Source organism: Dromiciops gliroides, chromosome 3, assembly GCF_019393635.1.
Source record: "Dromiciops gliroides isolate mDroGli1 chromosome 3, mDroGli1.pri, whole genome shotgun sequence".
NCBI classification, from domain to species: Eukaryota; Metazoa; Chordata; class Mammalia; order Microbiotheria; family Microbiotheriidae; genus Dromiciops; species Dromiciops gliroides.
Genome location: NC_057863.1, coordinates 79,415,153 through 79,437,639, shown reverse-complemented (window position 1 = coordinate 79,437,639; position 22,487 = coordinate 79,415,153). Strand labels below are relative to the sequence as shown.

Sequence of the window (22,487 nt, the reverse complement as noted above, 5' to 3'; positions counted from 1 at the left end):
TATAGATCTGAATAACAACTCATCTGCAACTTTACAGGGCTGTGCTAAAGTGCAGTTGTATTTAATTATCATGTTTGTGGAGCCTTCCAGATCTCTGAACAAGAATTAGAGTTACAAAGGATGTTAGTAAGAGGTCATTTGGTCAGTGGTTGTTTGGTGTAATCACCATAACAATGGACTTGGAGTTGGAAGACTGGGGCATGAGTCTCAAATCTATACTTTCATGCTATATGACCTTAGGCAAATTGTTGCTGATTCGTTTGTTTTCACTTGCTTTTTTTTTTCTTATATAAAGTGAGGATAATGTTGATTCTACCTACCTCACAGGGTGCTAGGAAGGATAAAATGAGACAAAAGCACCACCTCTGGATTCAGGAAGACTTGAGTTCAAATCCAGCCTCAAACACTTGACACTTACTAGCTGTGAGACCCTAGGCAAGTCACTTAACCCTCATTGCCCCGAAAGAGAGAGAGAAAGAGAGAGAGAGAGAGATAAAGGATGAAAAATATTTTGTAAACTGCAAAAACTTATGCAAGGAAATGTGGCAAAAAAAAAAAAAAAGGAAATGTGGCATTTAATTTGACAACTTTCTTTTACATATTCAGGGAACCTACATATTCTGTCCAAGATCACATCTTAAGTCTAATGATGCTGTGTAAATAAACTTCCTTGTTATCAAAATCTTGAAGTAGCTAAGGGGCTACTACCAGAGCTTCAGCACCACTGGGCCCCATAGACGCAGCAATTACAAGTTTGCCTCTTCCTATACTCTTTTCTCTTTCTACCCAAAAGTTTCTATTTCTGTCTCCTTACAGATCCCTCCTCCGAGTATCAATTTCACCCTGCCCTCACCAGTACTGGGAATGCCTTCTGTCCCCATGTTTGACCCTCCATGGGTACCACAATGCAGCGGGAGTGTACAGGACCCAATTAATGAAGATCAGTCGGTAAGCAACACACAAATTTGTTTTTATAGCTTCAGGTTAACAAGAGTCACAAGGAGACCAATGAAAATATAAATGTTCATATGTCACATTAAGCAGCACAAAATAAGCATATGAGATCTTTTATTACTTGTTTTTTTGTTGTTGTTGAGAGAGTATGAAAGACCAGTACTGAGTATTGAACCTGAGAATGTTGCACTGTTTTTTTCTACTTAGTAAACCACACATGCACCACAGAGAACATGTTAAAATATATAGCAAAAAAAAGTATATGACCAGGGATCATAATTATTATTTTTAAAGTTCCTTTAGTTTCTACTATGTAACCTTAGGTCTTACTCTGCTCTTATAGAGTTATAGTACGTTCACAAAATGGAAAACCATACAATTTGGGAAGAACACAGATATGTGTGTATATACAAATATATACACACACACACACACACACACACACACACACATCTGTATGTATATATATATATATATATATATACACATGCATAGAAATATATAGATATAGATATAGATCTTAGTGTACTTTTAAACTTTAATGGCTTTTGGGATACCCCATATATTAAACTAGAGAGGCTTTAAGAAATGTCTTTTTAAATTTTAAATTTTAAACATAATGTCTGGCTTGATTTCCTAATGTAAAACTGATTGTCCTATAGACATCTTGCCATCCTGGCTTCTCTGGTATCCCTTCAAGTCTCAAATGAAATCCCACCTTATACAGGAAGCCTTCCCAATTCCTCTTAATTATACTGCCTTACCTCTACTAATCATTTCCTATATATCCTGTATAAAGCTTGTTTGTACATATTTGTTTGCTTGTTGACTCCCCATTAGATTGTAAGCTCCTTAAGGGCAGGGACTATGTTTTGCCTTTCTTTGTATTCACAGTGCTTAGCATAGTGACATAGCAGGTACTTAATAAATATTTCTTGACTCATTTCCCACATAGTTCTCTAAAAACCTAAGTCACAGTGAAGGTGTTGCTCTGCAGCAGGACAGGGAGTTTGCTTTTGTTCATTAGGAGTTTTGCCTATAACAGTGAGATCCTAAATCCAATTTTAAAAAGTATCAGAGAGAGACAGGCCATAGAATACCATTGTTCCTCTTGTCACAAGAAATCTTTTTTTTTTCCTCCAATAAGATTACAAAAGGTTGGTAAGAATAAGTCCTCTAAAAAATTAGTCAGTCAAAAAGAATTTATTAAGCCCTTACTATATGCTATGAATTGCTTCTAAGTGCTAAAGATATAAAGTTGGTGCTGTTGTTTTTCTTTTTTGAGGTTTTTCCTTTTTGTTCTGATTCTTCTCTTATAACATGACTAATGCAGAAATATGTTTAATTATATATATATACATACATATATACACACACACACACACACATATATAACCTATATCAGATTACCTGCTGTCTAGGGGGGGAGGGAGGGGAGGGAGGGAGGGAGAAAAATTTGAAATTGGAAATCTTATATAAACAAATGTTGAAAACTATCTCTACATGTAACTGGAAAATAATAAAATACTTTTATTTAAAGATATAAAGAAGGCAAAATAAATTACCCAAAAAACAAAAACAGTCCCTGCCTTCAAGTATCTCACATTCTAACGGAGGAGACAAGACATCCATAAATAGGTATCTACCAGATATATGCAAAAAAAAATGGAAGGTGATCTTCAAGGAAAAAGTTTCCTGAAGAAGGTCTAAGTCTTGAAGAAAAGCAGAGAAATAATTGCCCTTAATTTAATTAAAATCTCAGGGGAAAATAGAGTGGATGTTGTCAGAGAATCACACGCATTCCCAAAGAGCTCTTCTGGAAAGAACACTGGATTGGGAGTTAGAAGGCTTGATTCCAGGCCAGGCTAAGCCACCTCCTGGTAATCTGTGTGACCTTGGTCAAACTCCTTAATTCTAGTTCCTCAGTGTACTCCTTTGTAAAATGAAGATACTGGATTAAATGACTGCGAAGGTTACACTTAGGTCTGAAATCCTATGATACTAAGTGGGAGATCTTTAACTGTAGAAAACCTAGAAATGTACTTAAAAGAAAAATGTGGGATAACCGAAGTTATCACTTTGAAATCTCCCAAGCATGGCTATTTTGGTTATGTGGTTCATTTGGACTTGATGCCTACGATTGATTCCCTTGTATGAAACTTTTTTATTCAGACATATTATTCACTGGCATAAAGAACTCTAATTAAGGAAACTCCTTCTCACAGTGCAGACTGGCAACTGTTCTGTAATTTAGAGTCTTAGAAAACTGTGTAGGGCACTGAGAGTTTAAGTGGCTTACCCTGGGTTATTTAGTATATGTCCGACATAAAGCTAAAATCCACTTAGTCCTGACTCGAGGTGTACTATCTATCTTCCTCTCCAAACTCTCACCAGTAGCTGTAAGATAAATTCATGGCTGTTTTCATTTGCCCTCAGAAATCCTTTTCTGCCCGAGCTGTATCACGTTCCCATCAGAGAGCAGAACACATCCTCAAGAACCTACAGCAAGAGGAGGAGAAGAAGCGACTCGGTCGAGAAGCCAGCCTCATTACTGCCATTCCCATCACCCAGGAGGCTTGCTATGAGCCCACCTGCACCCCCAACTCAGAGCAGGAAGAAGAAGGTGTGCTTTAGTTTTTCTTAGAAGTACAAGACTAGGGCAGCTAGGTGGCACAGTGGATAGAGCACCGGCCCTGGAGTCAGGAGGACCTGAGTTCAAATCTGGGCTCAGACACTTGACACTTACTAGCTGTGTGACCCTGGGCAAGTCACTTAACCCCAAATGCCTTATCGAAAAACAAAAAAAACAAGAAGTATAAGACTATGGGAAGAGATAGTGACTCATGGTGGGGTGGGGGGCAGGAAGCCTTGCTTAAAAATGGCTCACCATTTCAGACCACTTAGGTGAAAGGGAAAGCTAAAGAATCAAATCTCCCATTCCACTTCCTCATCCAGCACTACCTCTAAGGGAAATGGAAGAATTTTTAAGGACATAGTAGTCCTATTTTAAGTGAAAAATACTATCAGTGATGAAGAAACTGATCAATTAAATTTATTACAATTGTAATGAAGTGGGGGCAGCTAGGTGGTGCAGTGGATAGAGCACTGGCCCTGGAGTCAGGAGGACCTGAGTTCAAATCCGGCCTCAGACACTTAACACTTACTAGCTGTGTGACCCTGGGCAAGTCACTTAACCCCAATTGCCTCACTAAAAAAAAAAAAATGTAATGAAGTTAGAGCAGGGTTTCAAATCCTCCAAGGAGTAACAGAAAGCTTATGTTATTTATTGTTTGATAGAAACATTGTAGAGCTAGTCTTAGTAAACTCATTCAGTGGTACTGTTACGATAATGTACCAAGTGATATGAGTAATATAGAGAATATGTAAACCCAGAATGGGCCATTCAGTACACATGGAGTGAACACAACCAATGATTTGTTGCTAAGACGTTTTGTAGTGAAGAAGAGCCCCCTTGAGTTTGGGAGTTTGAGTCCCTTCAACCTCAACTTTGCAAAGCATCTGGGAACAACATGTAGGAAATAGTTCAGCAAATGGCTCCAGGAGAACAATTTCCAAATTACCCTTAAGATCAGTGATCTTACACAGGGCTTTTGTAAGAACTCTTTTGTCATTCAGTCTAGCTAGGTCAGTATGTATGAGTGGGCATGTTTTCCCCAAAAGTGCAAAGTGAGTCACCCAAGTCTTGTATTGTGGAAAGGAAGCATACGGTAAAAATGAAAATCCTAGGCGTTGTAATGTTAATGTTATCAGAAAGCCCAAATTTACACTCTCTGGTTTCTCTGTCAGTAGAAGAAGTCACTAACCTGGCATCCCGACGTCTTTCTGTCAGTCCATCCTGCACGTCAAGTACTTCCCACAGGAATTATTCCTTTCGCCGTGGCTCTGTTTGGTCAGTACGTTCCGCTGTCAGTGCAGAAGGTGAGCCCTGCTGGAAATATACCTTATATTTTACTGTTCTTCCTAATGATCATGGATTAAAATACTTCTCATTTAATCTCGTTCATTTCTCATTATTGCACTTTCACAGATAAAAAACATTTTTCTCACATTTGGCAATATAGAAACAATAACATAAGATGCTGTGCTTTAGGATAATTTCTCATTTAACTGACAATCACCCTTTAAAAGTGGAGCCAATTTTTAAAAAATTATTATTATAGAGCTCAATCTTACTACTAGAGTGAGTGCCCACCTTTGATGAGGGCAATTCTGCTACTACTATGCCAACTTTTGCTGAGTAGCATTTGCTCTGGTATTGTTTTGGCATTGTTTTGCATTTTTTTAAAAGTCAAACTTAATTATGTTTCTATTATGATAGAGACCCATAGAATTTGCATAGCTTTTATGAACCATTGATGGAAAACTAAATAGTGGCCTAATATTCATGGATTCTGGGCTCCAGTAAGCTGGCAACTGATTTGTGATGTGGTAACCATAAAACTTGGCAGAACTTGTCTACCTAGGAGCTTCGCTCAACCATCTAAAACCACACAGATTTAGTAAGCAACTAGACCTGCCTGACTTCTGAGGGCCACACAAGGCAGAATTATGAACCTCAAAAGATGTTACCGGTTTTGAAACTATGAGAAAGGTTTCCATTTCTATTTTGGATCCCATCCTCCTCAGGTCACTCCTATGAGCTGACTTCTGCTCACTTAGGAATGCTTCTGAAATTATTTATTCATGCAACCCTGTTTCCATCTCTTTGGGAAAAAAGAAGAGTTCTTACTACTAGGTGTTTTGTGAGTATTTTTCCTATAAACCTTTGAAAGGAAGAAATTGTTATCATCAGAATGACACAGCTTAAAAAAATTAGAAATACTTTAGATTTCTGCATTGTACTTTAAGAATAGAATAGCACTTAAATAGAGAGATGTAGATATATAGCTATAAATATAGATATAGATACATATGTAATGTCTCTGCCTCCTGCCTTCAGATGAAGAACATACTACAGAACATACTCCAAATCACCATGTACCACAGCCCCCTCAGGCAGTATTCCCAGCATGCATCTGTGCTGCAGTGCTGCCCATTGTTCATCTGATGGAAGATGGAGAGGTTCGGGAAGATGGTGTAGCAGGTACAATTTAGAAAATTATTTTACTACAGCCCCCTAAAAATATGCTAGGCATCCACCATGTTTTTGTTCTTCCTTGCACAAATCATTTCTATTTTTCCTCTAGAGCTTGTTCTTGATTTCACATAGAGCTCTTTAGCAGAAAAGAAGCTATTTTGACCTTCAGCCAGAGAGTCAGTGATCACTGGGTAAACACTATGTGCCAAGCACTGTGCTAGGCCTTGGGGATACAAAGAAAGACAAAAAACAGTCCCTCAAGGTACTAAGATTCTAACTGGGTAAATACCTAGGTACATACATAATAGAAAATAGATGGAAGATAATCTCAGAGGGGAAGGTAGTGGCAGCTGGCAGGATCAGGAAAGCTCCTACAGAAGGAGGAATTTGAGCTGAATCTTGAAGGAAGCCAAGGAAATCAAAATGTTGAGATTAAAAAAAAAAGTTGAGGTAAGGGGTGGGGGTTGTATTCCAAGTATGGAGACAGCCCTTGCAAAGGCATGGAGATGGGGGTGGAATGTTGGGTTCCAAGAATAGCCAATGGGCTATTGTAGCTGAATTGTAGAACATCTGGAAGTGAGCAAAGTATAAAAGGAACTTTAGAATTAATCTTAGAGGTGAAAGGGAACCACTAGGGTTTAGTGATTTGGGGGTGAGGGCGGTATTAGATGATTTGATCAGATCTATGCTTTAAAAAAACCACTTTTGTAACTGAATGGAAACTAGATCCAGTTGAGGAAAAAACTTGAGTCAGGGAGATGAAGTAGAAAACTATTAGAATTTTCCAGGCAGATCTGAATGCAGATTGAACCATACTGTTTCAACTTTTTTGTTTGTTTTTTTATGGTTTTTCCCTTTTATTCTGATTCTTCTTTCACAATATGACTAATGTAGAAATATGTTTAATGTGATTGTACATATATAACCTATATCAGATTGTTTTCTATCTTGGGGAGGGAGGGAAAGGAGGGAGAAAAATTTGAAACTCAATCTTATAAAAACAAATGTTGAAAACTATCTTTACATGTAACTGGAAAAAATAAAATACTTATATGATTAAAACTAAAAAAAATTTTCAGGCAAGAGGTGATGAGAGAGTAAACTAGGGTAGTAGTTTTTTGAATAAAGGAGATGTGGTAGAGAAAGAAATGATAAGACTTAGCAGTGACTTGGATATGTGAGGTGAATGAGAGTGAAGGCTCAAGGATGATGCCCAGGTTATAAACCAAAGTGACAGTAGTAGAGAAGCTTGGAAGAGGGAAAAATTATTATGGACTCTAAACAGCAGCTATGGAAGCCAATCATAAAGAGGCTCGAATTTCCCAAACGGTAGCTGATAATCATGCTACCATTCATCATAAATTAAGGCAACACCCCTAGCCTTGGCTCCACCATTTGCAGAAAATATTTGTTGAGCTGTTATTCTAGGACATTAAGGTGATGGGTTCATACTGTTACATTCCCACTTCTGAACCTCATGTTCCTTTGGAACATTTGTGACTGGGCTGGTTAGATTTAGAAGTCAGGTTTACTATTAGTCTAGCCCTCTTTCTACTTAATCATGATGCTTTTCCCCCAATTTTTTTCATTTTCCTTTATTAAAGTTATTTCTTAATGTGTTAATTTAATTTATTAATAATTTCCTTAAATAATAATGCTCGACATTCATATAGTGCTTTAATGTTCACCAAGTGCTTTATGCACATTATCCTTTTTGATCTTCACAACCAGCCTAGATCCTACTGATAATATTATTCCTATTTCACAGATGAGGAAAATGAGTCTCGGTAAAGTTAAATGATTTGCCCCAGTCACACAACTCATAAGTGTCAGAGGTAAAATCTGAAGTCTGGTCTCCTTCACTCAGAGTCTAATGTTCACTCCACTCTGCTACAATGGTTCTATAATACATGGTTAATAAAGATGTACAAAGCATATGTTCCTATATATATTCCATAAGAGAAATGGTTATACCTCCCAATAGCAGTCATGTAATCTGTTACCTACTTTCTCCATGCAAAAGAATCTACACGTCCACTTAATGGTCAGTAACCATTCTGTAGACCTCTTCAAAGGCAAAAATAAAAGTGTGATGATGTCATAGAAAATGTTCAGTATTTCTAATCTTAACCAGCATCTCCAGATTCCTCCCTTAGATGATGCTCTTTTTTCTTTAAAAGTGAGTGCTGTAGCCCAGCAGGTCCTGTGGAACTGTCTAATTGAAGACCCTTCGACGGTCCTTCGACATTTCCTAGAAAAACTCACCATAAGCAATAGACAGGTAAATTAATCTTCGGTCGTTTTTATAGAAAAGGAAATCAGAATATCTCATTACAAAGCTAAGTTCGCAAGCGGTGTTAATATAGCCTGAGGTTCCCTTCAACTTGCCACCTTGAAAGTTATGTCACTGTTTATGGTACTGCTGGGATTGTTATCTATCCTAAAAAAATTCCATGTACCCAAAGATATCTCTTTGTATACTACACCAAGCCAGATACTGCATAAATTCAAAGCAAAGGGGCATTTATTTAAATGGTGTATCAAGGTAAAGAGCAAGAAAAAATTCCCTAAGAAAAGGAAGACATTTTCTCATAAGTTCCCCTAGTGACAATGGGAAAAGAAATGCTCTTTGGATAACTCATATTCCCAGAGTTGCATCCAAGCAGGAACCTCTTGTAATTCTATCAGTTCAGTCTCTCAGCAACCCCATGATCCCTTCTAACAACAAGGCCTCACTGATGTTCCATTCTCACTCTGAAGCTGCTCAGCACTTCTACTGACATTCATTGCTATAGTGATTCTCTACTATAGCGGTTCTCACAGTATGGTCCAGGGGCCCTGGAGGGTCTCTGAGACCTTTTCAGGGGGCCAATGAGATCAAAACTATTTCATGTTAACATCTTAATTTATAATATGGTAAATATTTGTAAATGCAACCTACATAAACAAAATCTCTTGGGGGGGGGTCCTCAATTTTTAAGGGTAAAAGCAAAAAGTCTGAGAACCACTGACCTAGATATTCATCTCCATTTAGTTGCTGCTGCCCTCTGTTTCCAGGCTTTGTGTTCCCTGTTAAGCTGTTGCTGTCATCTACTGCTAGGCTGCTTGCTGCTTCTTCCACAAAGGGAGGGCTATTCATCTTTTGAGGTGCATATATCCTCCAAGATGTCTGTCCCTGACTTCTGTCTATCTCACTCTTGATTATCTCACATACTCCTTTGGCTTCAATTATTGCCTTTATGCAGGTAGCCCCCCAAATCTCTATCTCTGTCTCAAACTTCTCCCCAGAGCTCTAGATCCATAATTCCAAATCACTGCTGGATAGCTCAGCCTAGATTGTTCATCAGCACCTCAAACTCAGCATGTCCAAGATTGAATTCCTGATCTTCTCCCACCCCCTAGAACTTGCCCTTCTCTACCTGTTTAACTGCTTTTTCTGTTGATGGCCACATGAGTCATAGATGTTCAGAAGACATCACCAGAGAAATATTAATTTATATTCTGTGTACTTTTAATCTTAGGAACATTTTAAAAAATATTTTTGAGAATTTCTAATATACCTACTCTGTACAGTCTATTGTAAATCTCAATTCAAATGGCATTTATTAAGTAACTAGTCTATGCAGGACACTTGCTGTACTTTGGGGATTCAAAGATAACAATAAAAAAGCAACTTAAAAGTCTACAAAAGGGGCGGCTAGGTGGCACAGTGCATAAAGCACCAGCCCTGGATTCAGGAGAACCTGAGTTCAAATGCAGCCTCAGACACTTGACACTTACTAGTTGTGTAACCCTGGGCAAGTCACTTAACCCTCAGTGCCCTGCAAATAAAGAAAAAGTCTACAAAGCATTTTCCTCACAACAACCCTATGAGAGGCAATAAAAGATAGTTGATGTTCAACATTAGTGACAAGAAACGATTTGTTCATTGATGAGCTGCAATCATTGTGACTGAATGAGTGTATTTGGTTTCTGAAAAACACTGAACCCATAAGCTCATACCCTTATTTAACCTTTCATTAGTATGACTTTCTATGTGGCCATGGGGAAAAAAAGCCAAGATTACCTGGTTTCCTGAGTCCTTCTTTATCCTTATGAGTAGAAGAAAGTGCTGTTTCTCATTATGATCGTAAAATAACCAGACCACATTTTACTGTTCTAGTCTGATTTGTCACATAAAATGATGTAAATAGCCTCAGTTAACTTTTATGTATTAAAATGAAGTAGTCTGTCTACCTCTGATGGTTGGTTGCTCTGAAAAATTAGCTCTTAAAAAAGAAGTAATGCTATAGGACTAAATATTATTTAAATATTATTTCATGGTTATCAAGTACCTCTCTATGACTGGTAGTACTATATAGCATTGGATTCAGGAGACCCACTTCTGATACTCAGTAGCTGGATAAGCTTGGGCAAATCCTCAATTACCCAGAGCCTCAGTTAATGCTATAAAATGAACCTTATATTTTCCCTACCAATATCAAAGGATGATTATGAGGGCACACCACCCAAATATGAGTTATTATTATTTTGAGAATTCATTAAATGAAAATAAAATTATAATGTGGGCAAAAAGTAAGGAAAAATTCCACTGAATTCTTTATAGAATTAAGTTTCTTAAAAGTTGGTATCTAGAAGAAAGATAATCCAATGTATCTGAACAATTCTGTCTTTCAGGATGAGTTAATGTATATGTTGAGAAAACTTCTCTTGAATATTGGAGACTTTCCAGCTCAGACATCACATATCCTGTTTAACTACCTGGTGAGTTTCATCAGTGACATAGTATGTAGATGCCCATTTCCCACTAGGAAGCAGCAACATTTGGGTCCAGTAAAGATGTATGTACTTTTAGCATTCAACAGCAAAACACTTGCTCACTTTAGCTTCTATTATTTTTTCTGTTTGGGAAAAATCATGGATTGATTTTAAAAATATAGATTATCATGGAAATCTATAGTGTCTTTCACATTGCTAAACTTTTTTTATTAAATGGAAGGGGCATGTCATAAGAAAGCTAATGATGTTCCCTGTTAACCACTAATAAGGGAGAAAATAGTAGAGGGATTATAAGCATTTTACAAACCTAGCAGTTAAGGTGCATTCCACTTATAAATATATATATATATATATAAAACAAAGAGGAAATGAAGTATATATTTGGTGGATACAGAGTCAGCCTTACAATAGGTGCTTGGAGCAAGCAACAGAAATTGGGCCCTCAAATCAATTTTGTAATTCGTGATATGAAAATAATACCTAAAGTAATTGAATATAACTCTTGCCATTCATTTGACTGGAAAGATAACTAATAAAGAAAACAGAGTTGGACACCAAATCAGTGGGTGACCTTGGGCAAGTCACTTCAGTACTCAGAGCCACAGATTCCTCATAATTACAGTGGTGATAATACATGAGAAAAATACTTTGAGAACTTTCAAGCACCATAGAAATGTGAGATATTTTGATGATTATGCTAAATAAATGTTATTTTTATAGATCCCTTTCCTCCACCATCACCCACACCCCTCCATTGTCGAGCTGCTGTATTTTCTCTAGTGAAAACAACAATGCTGCTTATTACTAGCTCTATGAACTTGGACAAGGTGGTTTCCTCATTTCTATAAAATGAAGGCATTGAACTAAATGATCTCTAAACTTCTCTAACAATTTGTGAATCTATGAAACCTGTAGAAAGAAACAGAGGTAATTGTTGGGAGGGGAGACAAGTGTCAAGGTGGGTGTACCTTGGGTAATAAAGGAAATTGTACCCCTCCATCATTTTTAGCAAGCACTGAGGGAGAATGGATGTATAATACCCATATGACTCACCTCCCTGGTACTTAAAATCAAAGGCCAGCAACAATAACAGTTGAGATTTATATACTGATGCAGTTCTTTGATGGATGTGGGCTTTCACAGGTGTGAGCGTTCCCACTTCTTCCAACGGTCCAAGTTTCTATCTACCCATTTGGTTTTATCCTTGGGAGGCAACGAGACACAGTGAAAAGTATTGACTCGAGTTCGAGGAGTTGGGTTCAAATTCTGCTCGTGCTTCTTACTATTTGTGTGGCTTTGGTCAAATCACTTAACCCACTTTGGGCTGTTTCCTCATCTGTAAAATTCAGTGGTTGTTCTAGATCGCCTCTGAGGTCTTTTCCAGTTCAAAAGCTACAAGACTAATATTTCATGGTCTCTTCAGTTTGATTCTATGACATTTGTCTTAACAGATCCATTCAGTAGACGGAGGACCTTCCTCTAGGCCAGGAGTTCTTAAACATTTCATGTCATGGGCCTCTTTCACATTCTGATGAAGGAAACCTCTGTATTCCTCAGAACAGTATTTTTTAAATCATAAAATAAAATACATAGGATTACAAAGGAAACCCACTATGCTGAAATACAGATGCCAAGATATTTTTCCATCCAAGTTCACAGACCCTCTGCTCTAGACTTCTTAATATTATATGAACTTTATATAGTGCTATACTTATCTAATCCCATCTGTTCCTCACAACAGCCTGTGGTGTATGTAATACAATCATTATTGTTTCCATTTCCCAAATGAAGGAGTAAAGGCAGTAAGAAATTAAATGACTTATTCAGTATCACAGAGCTATCAAGTGGGAGTACTGAGAGTTAAATACATGTCTTCTGATTCCAAGTCCAAGGTGCTTTTCACTCTATCACAGCAACTTAGAGATAAGTAACTCTGCACATATGGATGGAGAAAGGAAAAAATAAGCAACATCAAAACATTTTTTCCAGATCTTGTGGAGAGGCAAGAAGTCGTTTGGGGATAGAGGAGACAGAAGTAGGAGCTACTCTTTGACATGACCAACCCATCAGAACTGTTCCAAGCCTAGGCAGATAGATTCAATCTGAAATGCAAATTAATTCAATAAAAATTTATTGAACACCTACTACAGTGATAGCATTTAGACAAATGCAATACACAAATTATGTATTGGCAGCATTTAAAATAACCTTAACATCACATGAAAATAGGAAGTTCTCTTGTCTGAATGTCTCTTTCACTGTTGTGTAGAAAAGTTTTTGTTAGTTCTGGGATCAGTTTCCCAGGTACCAGGTCACTAGAATGCTGTCATGAAAACTGCTAGTGAAGAAGTCATAGGACAAAGGGTCTGAAGGATGCAAGAAGAGAGGTTTTTCGAAGTGCTGAAGAAATGTTAACATAATCTGAGGTCAGTCAGCCAACCAGACCTAGTGAGCATGGGCATATACATTCAGCCACATGATTTTAGCTTTCCTGGTGTTGTCTTTACCATTGAGATCATAGTTAGTAGAAAGGGGAGGAAAACCAGAGACTCGTGGCCTGGATGGCTGCAGACTTGCAGATTTTTTTTTACCATAATCACAATCGTTGGTAGAGGACTGCAATCTGTATGGGTTGGGGGACTATCTACACCAATGAAATAATCTGATATGTTGCAGAAGGTCCCTCATGACCATGAAAACTCTTTGCATTCTATGTTTTCCAGGTAGGATTAATAATGTATTTTGTACGCACGCCCTGTGAATGGGGAATGGATGCCATTTCAGCCACTCTGACTTTCCTTTGGGAGGTGGTAGGGTATGTGGAAGGTCTCTTCTTCAAAGACCTCAAACAGACAATGAAGAAGGAGCAGTGTGAAGTAAAGCTTCTGGTCACAGCCTCCATGCCAGGTAAAGTCGCCACTCTCAATTAATTAACCAATATTTATTAAGCACCAACTATGTGCCAGACACTGGGAATACAAGAAGAGGCAAGGGGGCAGGTAGATGGTACAGTGGATGAAGCACTGACCCTGGATTCAGGAGGACCTGAGTTCAAATCCAGCCTCAGACACTTAACACTTACTAGCTGTGTGACCCTGGGCAAGTCACTTAATCCTCATTGCTCTGCAAAAAGAAAAAAGGAAAGAGGAAAAAGGCAGTGCCTGCCCTCAAGAAGCTTACAATCTTCTGGGGGAGAGAACATGCAAACAAGCATCATGTTGAATTACTATATACAAATACATATATCGTACATATAGTGTACATGCATGTATGTATGCATAGTATACAGACATATTTCTTTTATTAGATTACATCTACCCTATTTAAAGATCAGGTTCATCAACCCTGAGATTAGAAAATGTAGAGAGCCCCTTTCATGAAAAAATAATCCAAATCCTATAACCCTGGAATCCAGTATATTAAAGAATTCTCGCTTAGTACAGTGTGAGGAATGACAATAACGCTTTTTAAAAGTCAGCAGTTGCCAGATTAAAAATGGAGACATGAGGGCAGCTAGATAGCGCAGTGGTAAAGCACCGGCCCTGGATTCAGGAAGACCTGAGTTCAAATCCGGCCTCAGACACTTGACACTTACTAGCTGTGTGACCCTGGGCAAGTCACTTAACCCTCATTGCCCTGCAAAAAAAAAAAAAAAAAAATGGAGACATGAGAACTAAGACCCAGGTAGATCAGTCCTTAAGGACCTGCCAATTTTGTACATTTAAAAGGTCTATCACAAGGTGGCCTGCTGAATTTGAAAGGCTTCCTAATTGGAATTTTGGCACTGAAAGAGTAAAGTATTGTGTTCAAGGCAGGGGTCCCACAGATTTGTAACTGCATAGCTGACTACTCAAAGAAAAAGGAAAAGATTAATCATCATAAAGAAAGAAACAGAAAAGAGTGAGGAAAATGACCTAAACTCTAGACTTTTAAAACATTTTGGATGACTCATTCTTCTGAAGAATTCTACAAAGTCTTTTATACATAGCGATTATGAGATCCTACATGAGTTGGAGTAGAGAAATAACACATTGTTTCTGATATTCTGACTATTAATTGTCAATGAAAAAAGATCAGTTAGTATCATTGCAAAGTAATCTGTAGCTATTGACACTCCTTGCTTTTTTTTTTTTTTTTGGTGAGGCAATTGGGGTTAAGTGGCTTGCCCAGGGTCACACAGCTAGTCAGGTATCTGAGGCCAAATTTGAACTCAGGTCCTCCTGACTCCAGGGCCGGTGCTCTATCTATTGTGCCACCTAGCTGCCCCCTTGCTTTTTAACATAACTCAAAATTATATCAAATTTAATTACAAAAAAAGTTGAACAGATAAGCTTTTAGAAAGTAGAAATGCATGGGCAGAACTTCATTAACCAAGTAGGAGAGAAAAAAACTATTTTGTTTTTGTTTTGTTTTGGTTTTGGTTTGGGGGGGGGGCAGGGCAATGAGGGTTAAGTGACTTGCCCAGGGTCACACCGCTAGTAAATGTCAAGTGTTTGAGGCTGGATTTGAACTCAGGTCCTCCTGTATCTAGAGCCAGTGCTTTACCACTGTACCACCTAGATGCCCCCAAAAATCCTATTTTGAACAATATTTCAAGTCCTTGGTTGTTAGATGGACTTAGGTTTGTTTTTGGGTTTTTTCAATTTTTTTTATAGTCAGGGTTCCATATGTAGTAAAGATTAAGTTGTTTATCTCAAGTAATGACTTTAGAATATAAATACCAACAATTAAAATAGCCTTTCTCAAGAATTGATGACTATTAATAACTGGAGTTTTCTTGTTGATCTTATGCACATATATGGAAGAAATATCCTATTTCTGTCATGGCAGTGACTGTATATGAAAACTTTTCTTTTCCCTAGGTACCAAGACTTTGGTCGTACATGGGCAGAATGAATGTGATATTCCAACCCAGTTACCTGTACATGAAGATACACAATTTGAAGCTCTTTTGAAGGTGAAAATGACTTATTGACAAAAATATATAATTTCACTTTTATGTGGAGTACTTATCTCAGTGAATACCTAGTAAAGAATTTCATGGTGTCCTTGCTACTTCACATGAATATCTAAATTAATTTGCTTTGGGAAGAAAACACTGCAATGTTCTGTGCATATTGTTTTTCCTTGCATCATATGACTTTTTGCTGATATTTAACTTTAAATTAGAATGTTGAAACTTGAATACACTCTTAGATACAAAAGCAGCTTGGCAACAGTGGCTCCAGAAACTGAAGTATGAACACATAACCACTTTGGTTATGCTAAGGCTTCCAGATTAAATCCATTTAATTCAACAAACATTTTTTAAGTGACTTCAATTGTTTTTGCATGTCAGGCCCTGTACTATGTACTGGAAATACAAAGACACAAATAAAAGTTACTGTCCTCAAGGACTTTTTATCCTACTGGGGGAACCATGCACACTGATAATTAATTACTATAGACATAGTCATAGATAGTTAACCCAGACTCTCCAACACAATAACTCTGAGCTCCTAGACTGGGTTCACACATGGGGACTGACCCCAAAAGAGTCTCTCACTGACTCATTGCACCCACCTGGAGTTACTACAGGAAAATCTCTTATAATATACTAATGTTGTAGTTATAGCCAGGTTTCCCTAAATATGAGTAAAATGGATCTTAAGCCTTCAAATAAGCCCTCAAGGAAGCACAGGAGAACTGGATATGAAATAGCCTGTATTTCACCTCACAGAAAAAAAAATGCATAAGATCCAAAGGACTCATCAGAGCCCATGAGAGAAAAGAGAGAAAGAGAGAGAGGGGGGGGGAAGATGAAAAGAAAGAAGGAAAGAGGGAAAGTTTACATCTTTTCTGAAAATATTGTATAACTTATACTCTGATTTTTAGAAGCCTTCTAATTAGCCTTCCTGCTTCAATCGTCTTCCCTCTTCAATCCATCCTCTGCATGACTGCCAAAATAGTCTTTCTAAATCACAGATCTAACCATGTCACTCCCTCACTTAAAAAATTCAGTGCTTCCATCCCTTCTAGTCATGTTTCTTATTACTCCCATTTAGCCTAGAATATGTTCTATCACCTTATGTCTATTTCTTAGAATGTGGAACAGCTAGGTGACTCAGTAGATAAAGCCAATGCCCTGAAGTTGGAAGGACCTGAGTTCAAATTTCACCACAGATATTTACTAGATGTGTAACCTTGGGCAAGTTACTTAACCCCAATTGCCTTAAACATCCAGAGTCATTTCCAGTCATCCTGATATATACCTTGTCACTGGACCCAGATGGCTCTGGAGAGTGAGGCTGGTGACCTTGCATAGCCCCCCTCACTTAAATCCACTTAAATCACTGCAAGTCATGACATCACCCCAATGTCGTGGTCCTCTTCAAGAATGAAAGAAAAACAACAACAATCTGTTATAATATTTATCTTCTGTCAAGGCTTGGCTCAGGTGCCCCTTTCTCTAAGAAGCCTTATCTAATCAACCCAGTCATTAGAACTTTTTCTATTTCAATTTAGTCTGTATATTCTTTTCTGGTTGTATATCATACCCACCAGTGTAGTGTAAATGCTTGAGGGCAGGAATTGTTTTGTTATGTCTTTGTATCTTAGTATGGTAGACTGGCTACCTTGTAGATCGTTGTGAAATTGAATTGTATTCAACCAAGATTAAACCCTATGTACAGTAATACTTTATTTATCTAGATGTCAGATTGCAAACAACCTCAACTAGAGTACAAATCAAAATCCCAAAATAACAAGGGGAAAATAAAACTCATGTATTTTACTTCATTAGAGAATTATGAAGCCACCTTCAGTCCTTTACCCAAACAACTGTATACAAAGTACAAGACTGGCTTAGAAACAGCAAGGAACCACTGAGTCCTAAAATGTAACAGCATTCGGTAGGAGACAGAAACTATAAAAATCAGACAGAAAAGCTATGAGCACAAAGCAGTGTAGAAACTGCTCGACACTTCTCTCAGCTCTAAATTAAATCCCGTTTCCATTCATGTTTATTATGAAGGTGCTGAATCCTTTAAGTCTCATTATATTTAATATACTATGTTTAACCAGTCAATTAACAAACATTTATTAATCACCTACTAAGTGCCAGGCAATGCTAAGTGGAGGGCACAAATAAAGGCAAAAATAGTCCCTGCCTTCATGGACCTCACATGGGTGAAACAACATGCCAATAACTAGGTCCATGTAAGACACATACACAATAGACTGAAGTTAATTTTGTATTGGAAGTCTCTAGCATTTAGAGGGACTGGGGAAAGCATACTACAAAAAGTGTCATTTGAGCTGAGTTTTAAAGGATGCCAGGGATCCTAAGAGGCTGAAGTGAGGGAGGGCACATTCGTGGCCTAGATGATAGCCTGTTCAAAGGCATGGAGATGGGAAATGGAGCATCCGTTTTAGAAAGATTCCAAGTCAAGTCAACAAGGATTCATTAAGCACCTACTATGTGCCAGGCACTATACTAAGCTTTCCAATGAAATATTTTTTTTAATTTTGTAACTTAAAAGGAAAAGCCTCAGTTTTCTGGAAAATTCATCTACATGAAATAGCTCATTGCTCAATCCTATAGGATAAATAACATGCTATATATATCGTTTGCATCAGCAAATGGACTAGTACATGAGAAAGTGGCTAAAAATATATTTTTCATTCTAGGAGTGTCTAGAGTTTTTTAATATACCAGAAACCCAATCAACACACTACTTTCTCATGGATAAACGATGGAACCTTATCCACTATAATAAGGTATGCACTGCTGTTATAAGGCTCATTTTGAATCATGTTTAAACCTTCTTATATCTCATCCTTGCCATTCACTTTCAACTAACTGATAAAAGAAATGGACTAAATATTAATTTATGTAAGTTTATTTCATGTGCAATTCTTATTTTACTTTCTTAAGCCACTAAACTTAAATGGTTCCAACCAGTGGGTGGAGGGAAAGCTACATGGAGATGACTAACATATGAAGGAAGGGAATCTCCTCTTTTGGAGATGATCACTTAGTGAATTACCTACCTCTTTAGCTATTTCTGCTTCTCACATATTCCTCCAGTGACCTAAAAAAGTGGATCCAGATTACTCCAAGAGGGTACCTAAGTTGTTCTGGTTCACTTGGGACAGGAAGAATCTAAGAAACAGGATGACAAAGAAATGTGCTTTTTGTTTGCCTGACCTTCAATTTCCCTTTCTCCTTAATATATTAATATAGAAAAAATTACCTTTTGAAACTTTTTATTTTTCCTTTTTTTATATGCTCCCACTACAGACCTATGTGCGTGACATTTATCCTTTCCGGAGGTCCGTATCGCCTCAGTTGAACCTTGTACATATGCATCCAGAAAAAGGCCAAGAGCTCATTCAAAAACAGGTCTCAACATTACAGTGTTCTTCTATATTCTAAGTATAAAAGTTGTCACCTATTTTGATCCTTTATGGGCAGTTACATATAAAGTATCATATATATATATGTATATATGTGTGTGTGTATATATATATATATATATATATTAATCTCTGTGTCTGTGTGTGTGATGGCTGTGAAGTAAAAACTCAGAGTTGCTTTAACTTGACTTTCTTTACTACTGATTTAGATTATTTTTTCATAAGGCCAGGCCTGAAGTCAAGAAGATTCATATCCCTAAGTTCAAATCTGGCCTCAGACACTAGCTGTGTGACCCTGGGAAAGTCACTTAACCCTGTATGCCTCAGTTTCCTCATCTGTAAAATGTGCTGGAGAAGGAAATGGCAAACCACTCCTGTATCTTTGCCAAGAAAACCCCAAAAGGGGTCACAAAGACATTGGACATGACTGAAAAAATGACTGAATATGAGTGATAGTTTATATTTCTTCTTTTAAAAACTGCCTGGTTATATCCTTCTACCATTTAGCAGTTGGGAAATGACCCTTATTCTTATAAATTTGAATTAGTTCCTTATATATTCCTGGAAATGAGGCCTTCATCAGAGAAATGTGCTGCAAATCTCTTCCCCCATTCAGTTGTTTCCCTTCTAATCTTAATTGCATTGGTTTTCTTTGTGCACAAACTTTTCAGTCTTATTGTAATTAAAATTATCCATTTTCTCTTGTGTTAAATTATTTAACCCTTGTTTAGTCATGAACTCTTTCCCTATCCAGAGATTTAAAATATAATTTCTTCTTTATTTCTCTAATTTGTTTATGATTTGACCTTTTCTAGCCAAGTCAGGTATCCATTTGAAGATTTTCTTGGTATGCGATGTGAAGTGTTTCTTGTTAATGGGAAAAGTGTGTGTGTGTATGTGTGTGTGTGTGTGAGAGAGAGAGAGAGAGAGAGAGAGAGAGAGAGAGAGAGAGAGAGAGAGAGAGAGAGAGAGAGAGCAAAGTCACTTCTTTTCTCTGGACCTCAGTTTCTACATCCATAATATTAGGTCCTTTTCAACTCTTGGAGTCCATGTGTGGAGAAAAAAACACAGTAAACATATTTGATCCCAAGTCAGATAAGTTAGAAACAATTTTAATGCTCTGGTAATATAGTAACTGTATTGTATAATTCTAACAGGGAATCAAAGGTTATTTTTTAAATGCTTAAAATCAGATATTTAAGCTTCAATGCTACCTTGGGTATATCACTGAAGTTTAAAACACATTAAATCTCTTGGTTGTCATATTGATTTAGAATTAATAAGAATTGTGGTCAGGAATTGTAAAACTTTTTAAAATCACTTTGGTCATTTCTGTGCATATAAAGGACAAATTGGTTGAATCCAAGATAGCAGCAAATACAGACCAGCTTCATGGGGGATTTTGATGAGACTTGCATGAAATTAGGTTAATCTCTGCCCTAATTATAATTATCGTCACCATTAATTTACATAGTCCACTATTTTTGAAAAGGAAAAATAAAAGATCATCCATACTTATACGTGTATATGTAAGTATAGGTTTGTATCTTATACATGTTATTGAAGGAATGGAATATTTCCAAGACCCTTAATCTGCAAGTATTTATGCAAACAATTTCCTAAAACTGTCATTCAAGTCTGATTCCAGTAGCAAAATGACAAGATCCAAAAATCTACACCAAAGGAAAAAGGAAAGGAAAGGAGAAAGGAAAGGAGAAAGGAGAGGAGAGGAGAGGAGAGGAGAGGAGAGGAGAGGAGAGGAGAGGAGAGGAGAGGAGAGGAGAGGAGAGGAGAGGAGAGGAGAGGAGAGGAGAGGAGAGGAGAGGAGAGGAGAGGAGAGGAGAGGAGAGGAGAGGAGAGGAGAGGAGAGGAGAGGAGAGGAGAGGAGAGGAGAGGAGAGGAGAGGAGAGGAGAGGAGAGGAGAGGAGAGGAGAGGAGAGGAAAGGAGAGGAAAGGAAAGGAGAGGAAAGGAGAGGAAAGGAAAGGAAAGGAAAGGAAAGGAAAGGAAAGGAAAGGAAAGGAAAGGAAAGGAAAGGAAAGGAAAGGAAAGGAAAGGAAAGGAAAGGAAAGGAAAGGAAAGGAAAGGAAAGGAAAGGAAAGGAAAGGAAAGGAAAGGAAAGGAAAGGAAAGGAAAGGAAAGGAGTCAGAAGAGTAAGCACTCAAGATAAGATATTGCCAGGGAAAAAACATTCTTTTTTTTAAAAACCTAACCCAATGTGGCACTTCGACAAACTGTCATAACTGTTTCATGTGTTGATTTTGATGAACTGTATTTTTTCTTCCTCTTTTTGTATACTTTGTTATAGAAGTTGGTTTTAGGGGGAAGAGTTATATACAGGGTGTTACAAGAGTCTTAGTGAAATTTTAAGCTTTAATAGCTTAACAATTTAACAATATTTATATTTATACAAAATATATAATATTTACTATTTAATTAACTATTTATGAACCCCAACCCTCAATTTATCTGTTTTCTAAATCTGGACTGCCATAGCTTATGTTGGGTGAAAGCAAGAATACATATAATTCTGAACAAGAACAGCTAGTCCAATGCAGATCAACCTAGATGAAAAAAGAAAAAGATTCAGGATGGTGAGATGGAGAAAGAGCAGAGGACTTGGAATTAGGGGGCCTGAAGTTTAGCCCCAGCTAAAGCTTTAATAGCTTAAAACTGCACAAAGACTTTTGGGACACCTTGTATTAGAAATATATATATAAATTTTTTCAAATCTTAAGTAACCCAAAATGGCACTGTGTCCAAATTCCACCATTTTTTTTCTTTTTTTTCTTTTTTTTTTTTTTAGTGAGGCAATTGGGGTTAAGTGACTTGCCCAGGGTCACACAACTAGTAAGTGTTAAGTGTCTGAGGCCGGATTTGAACTCAGGTACTCCTGACTCCAGGGCCGGTGCTCTATCCACTGCGCCATCTAGCTGCCCCCCAAATTCCACCATTTTTGATAGCATGCTTAAAAAAACAATCTTCCCTTTATAAAAGGGCCCTTATCCAACATATAAGCCAATTTTTTCTATTTGTTTCTACAAAGTGAGTATCACGGGGCAGCTGGGTGGCGCAGTGGATAGAGCACTGACCCTGGAGTCAGGAGGACCTGAATTCAAATCCGGCCTCTGACATTTAACACTTACTAGCTGTGTGACCCTGGGCAAGTCACTTAACCCCAATTGCCTCACACACAAAAAAAAAAGTGAGTATCACAAAATAAAGTTGAACAAGCAGCACAGGTTCCGAAATAGGATGGAT

General features: G+C 37.6%; 1 protein-coding gene across 8 annotated transcripts in view; it reads left to right on the top strand.

Moving 5' to 3' along the window:
* The window catches only part of UNC80 (unc-80 homolog, NALCN channel complex subunit), a 259,417-nt gene that overhangs the window by 168,497 nt on the left and 68,433 nt on the right, over positions 1–22,487 (top strand). For 7 of the 8 annotated variants that reach the window (XM_043991060.1, XM_043991061.1, XM_043991059.1 and 4 more), the window contains 10 exons: positions 817–948; positions 3,391–3,577; positions 4,762–4,893; positions 5,915–6,058; positions 8,233–8,333; positions 10,730–10,816; positions 13,555–13,738; positions 15,694–15,788; positions 18,500–18,589; positions 19,113–19,214. In XM_043991060.1, coding sequence (XP_043846995.1) covers positions 817–948; positions 3,391–3,577; positions 4,762–4,893; positions 5,915–6,058; positions 8,233–8,333; positions 10,730–10,816; positions 13,555–13,738; positions 15,694–15,788; positions 18,500–18,589; positions 19,113–19,214 — 1,254 coding nt within the window. The remainder of the gene's footprint in view (positions 1–816; positions 949–3,390; positions 3,578–4,761; positions 4,894–5,914; positions 6,059–8,232; positions 8,334–10,729; positions 10,817–13,554; positions 13,739–15,693; positions 15,789–18,499; positions 18,590–19,112; positions 19,215–22,487) is intronic. The other variant, XM_043991058.1, reaches the window with a different exon arrangement.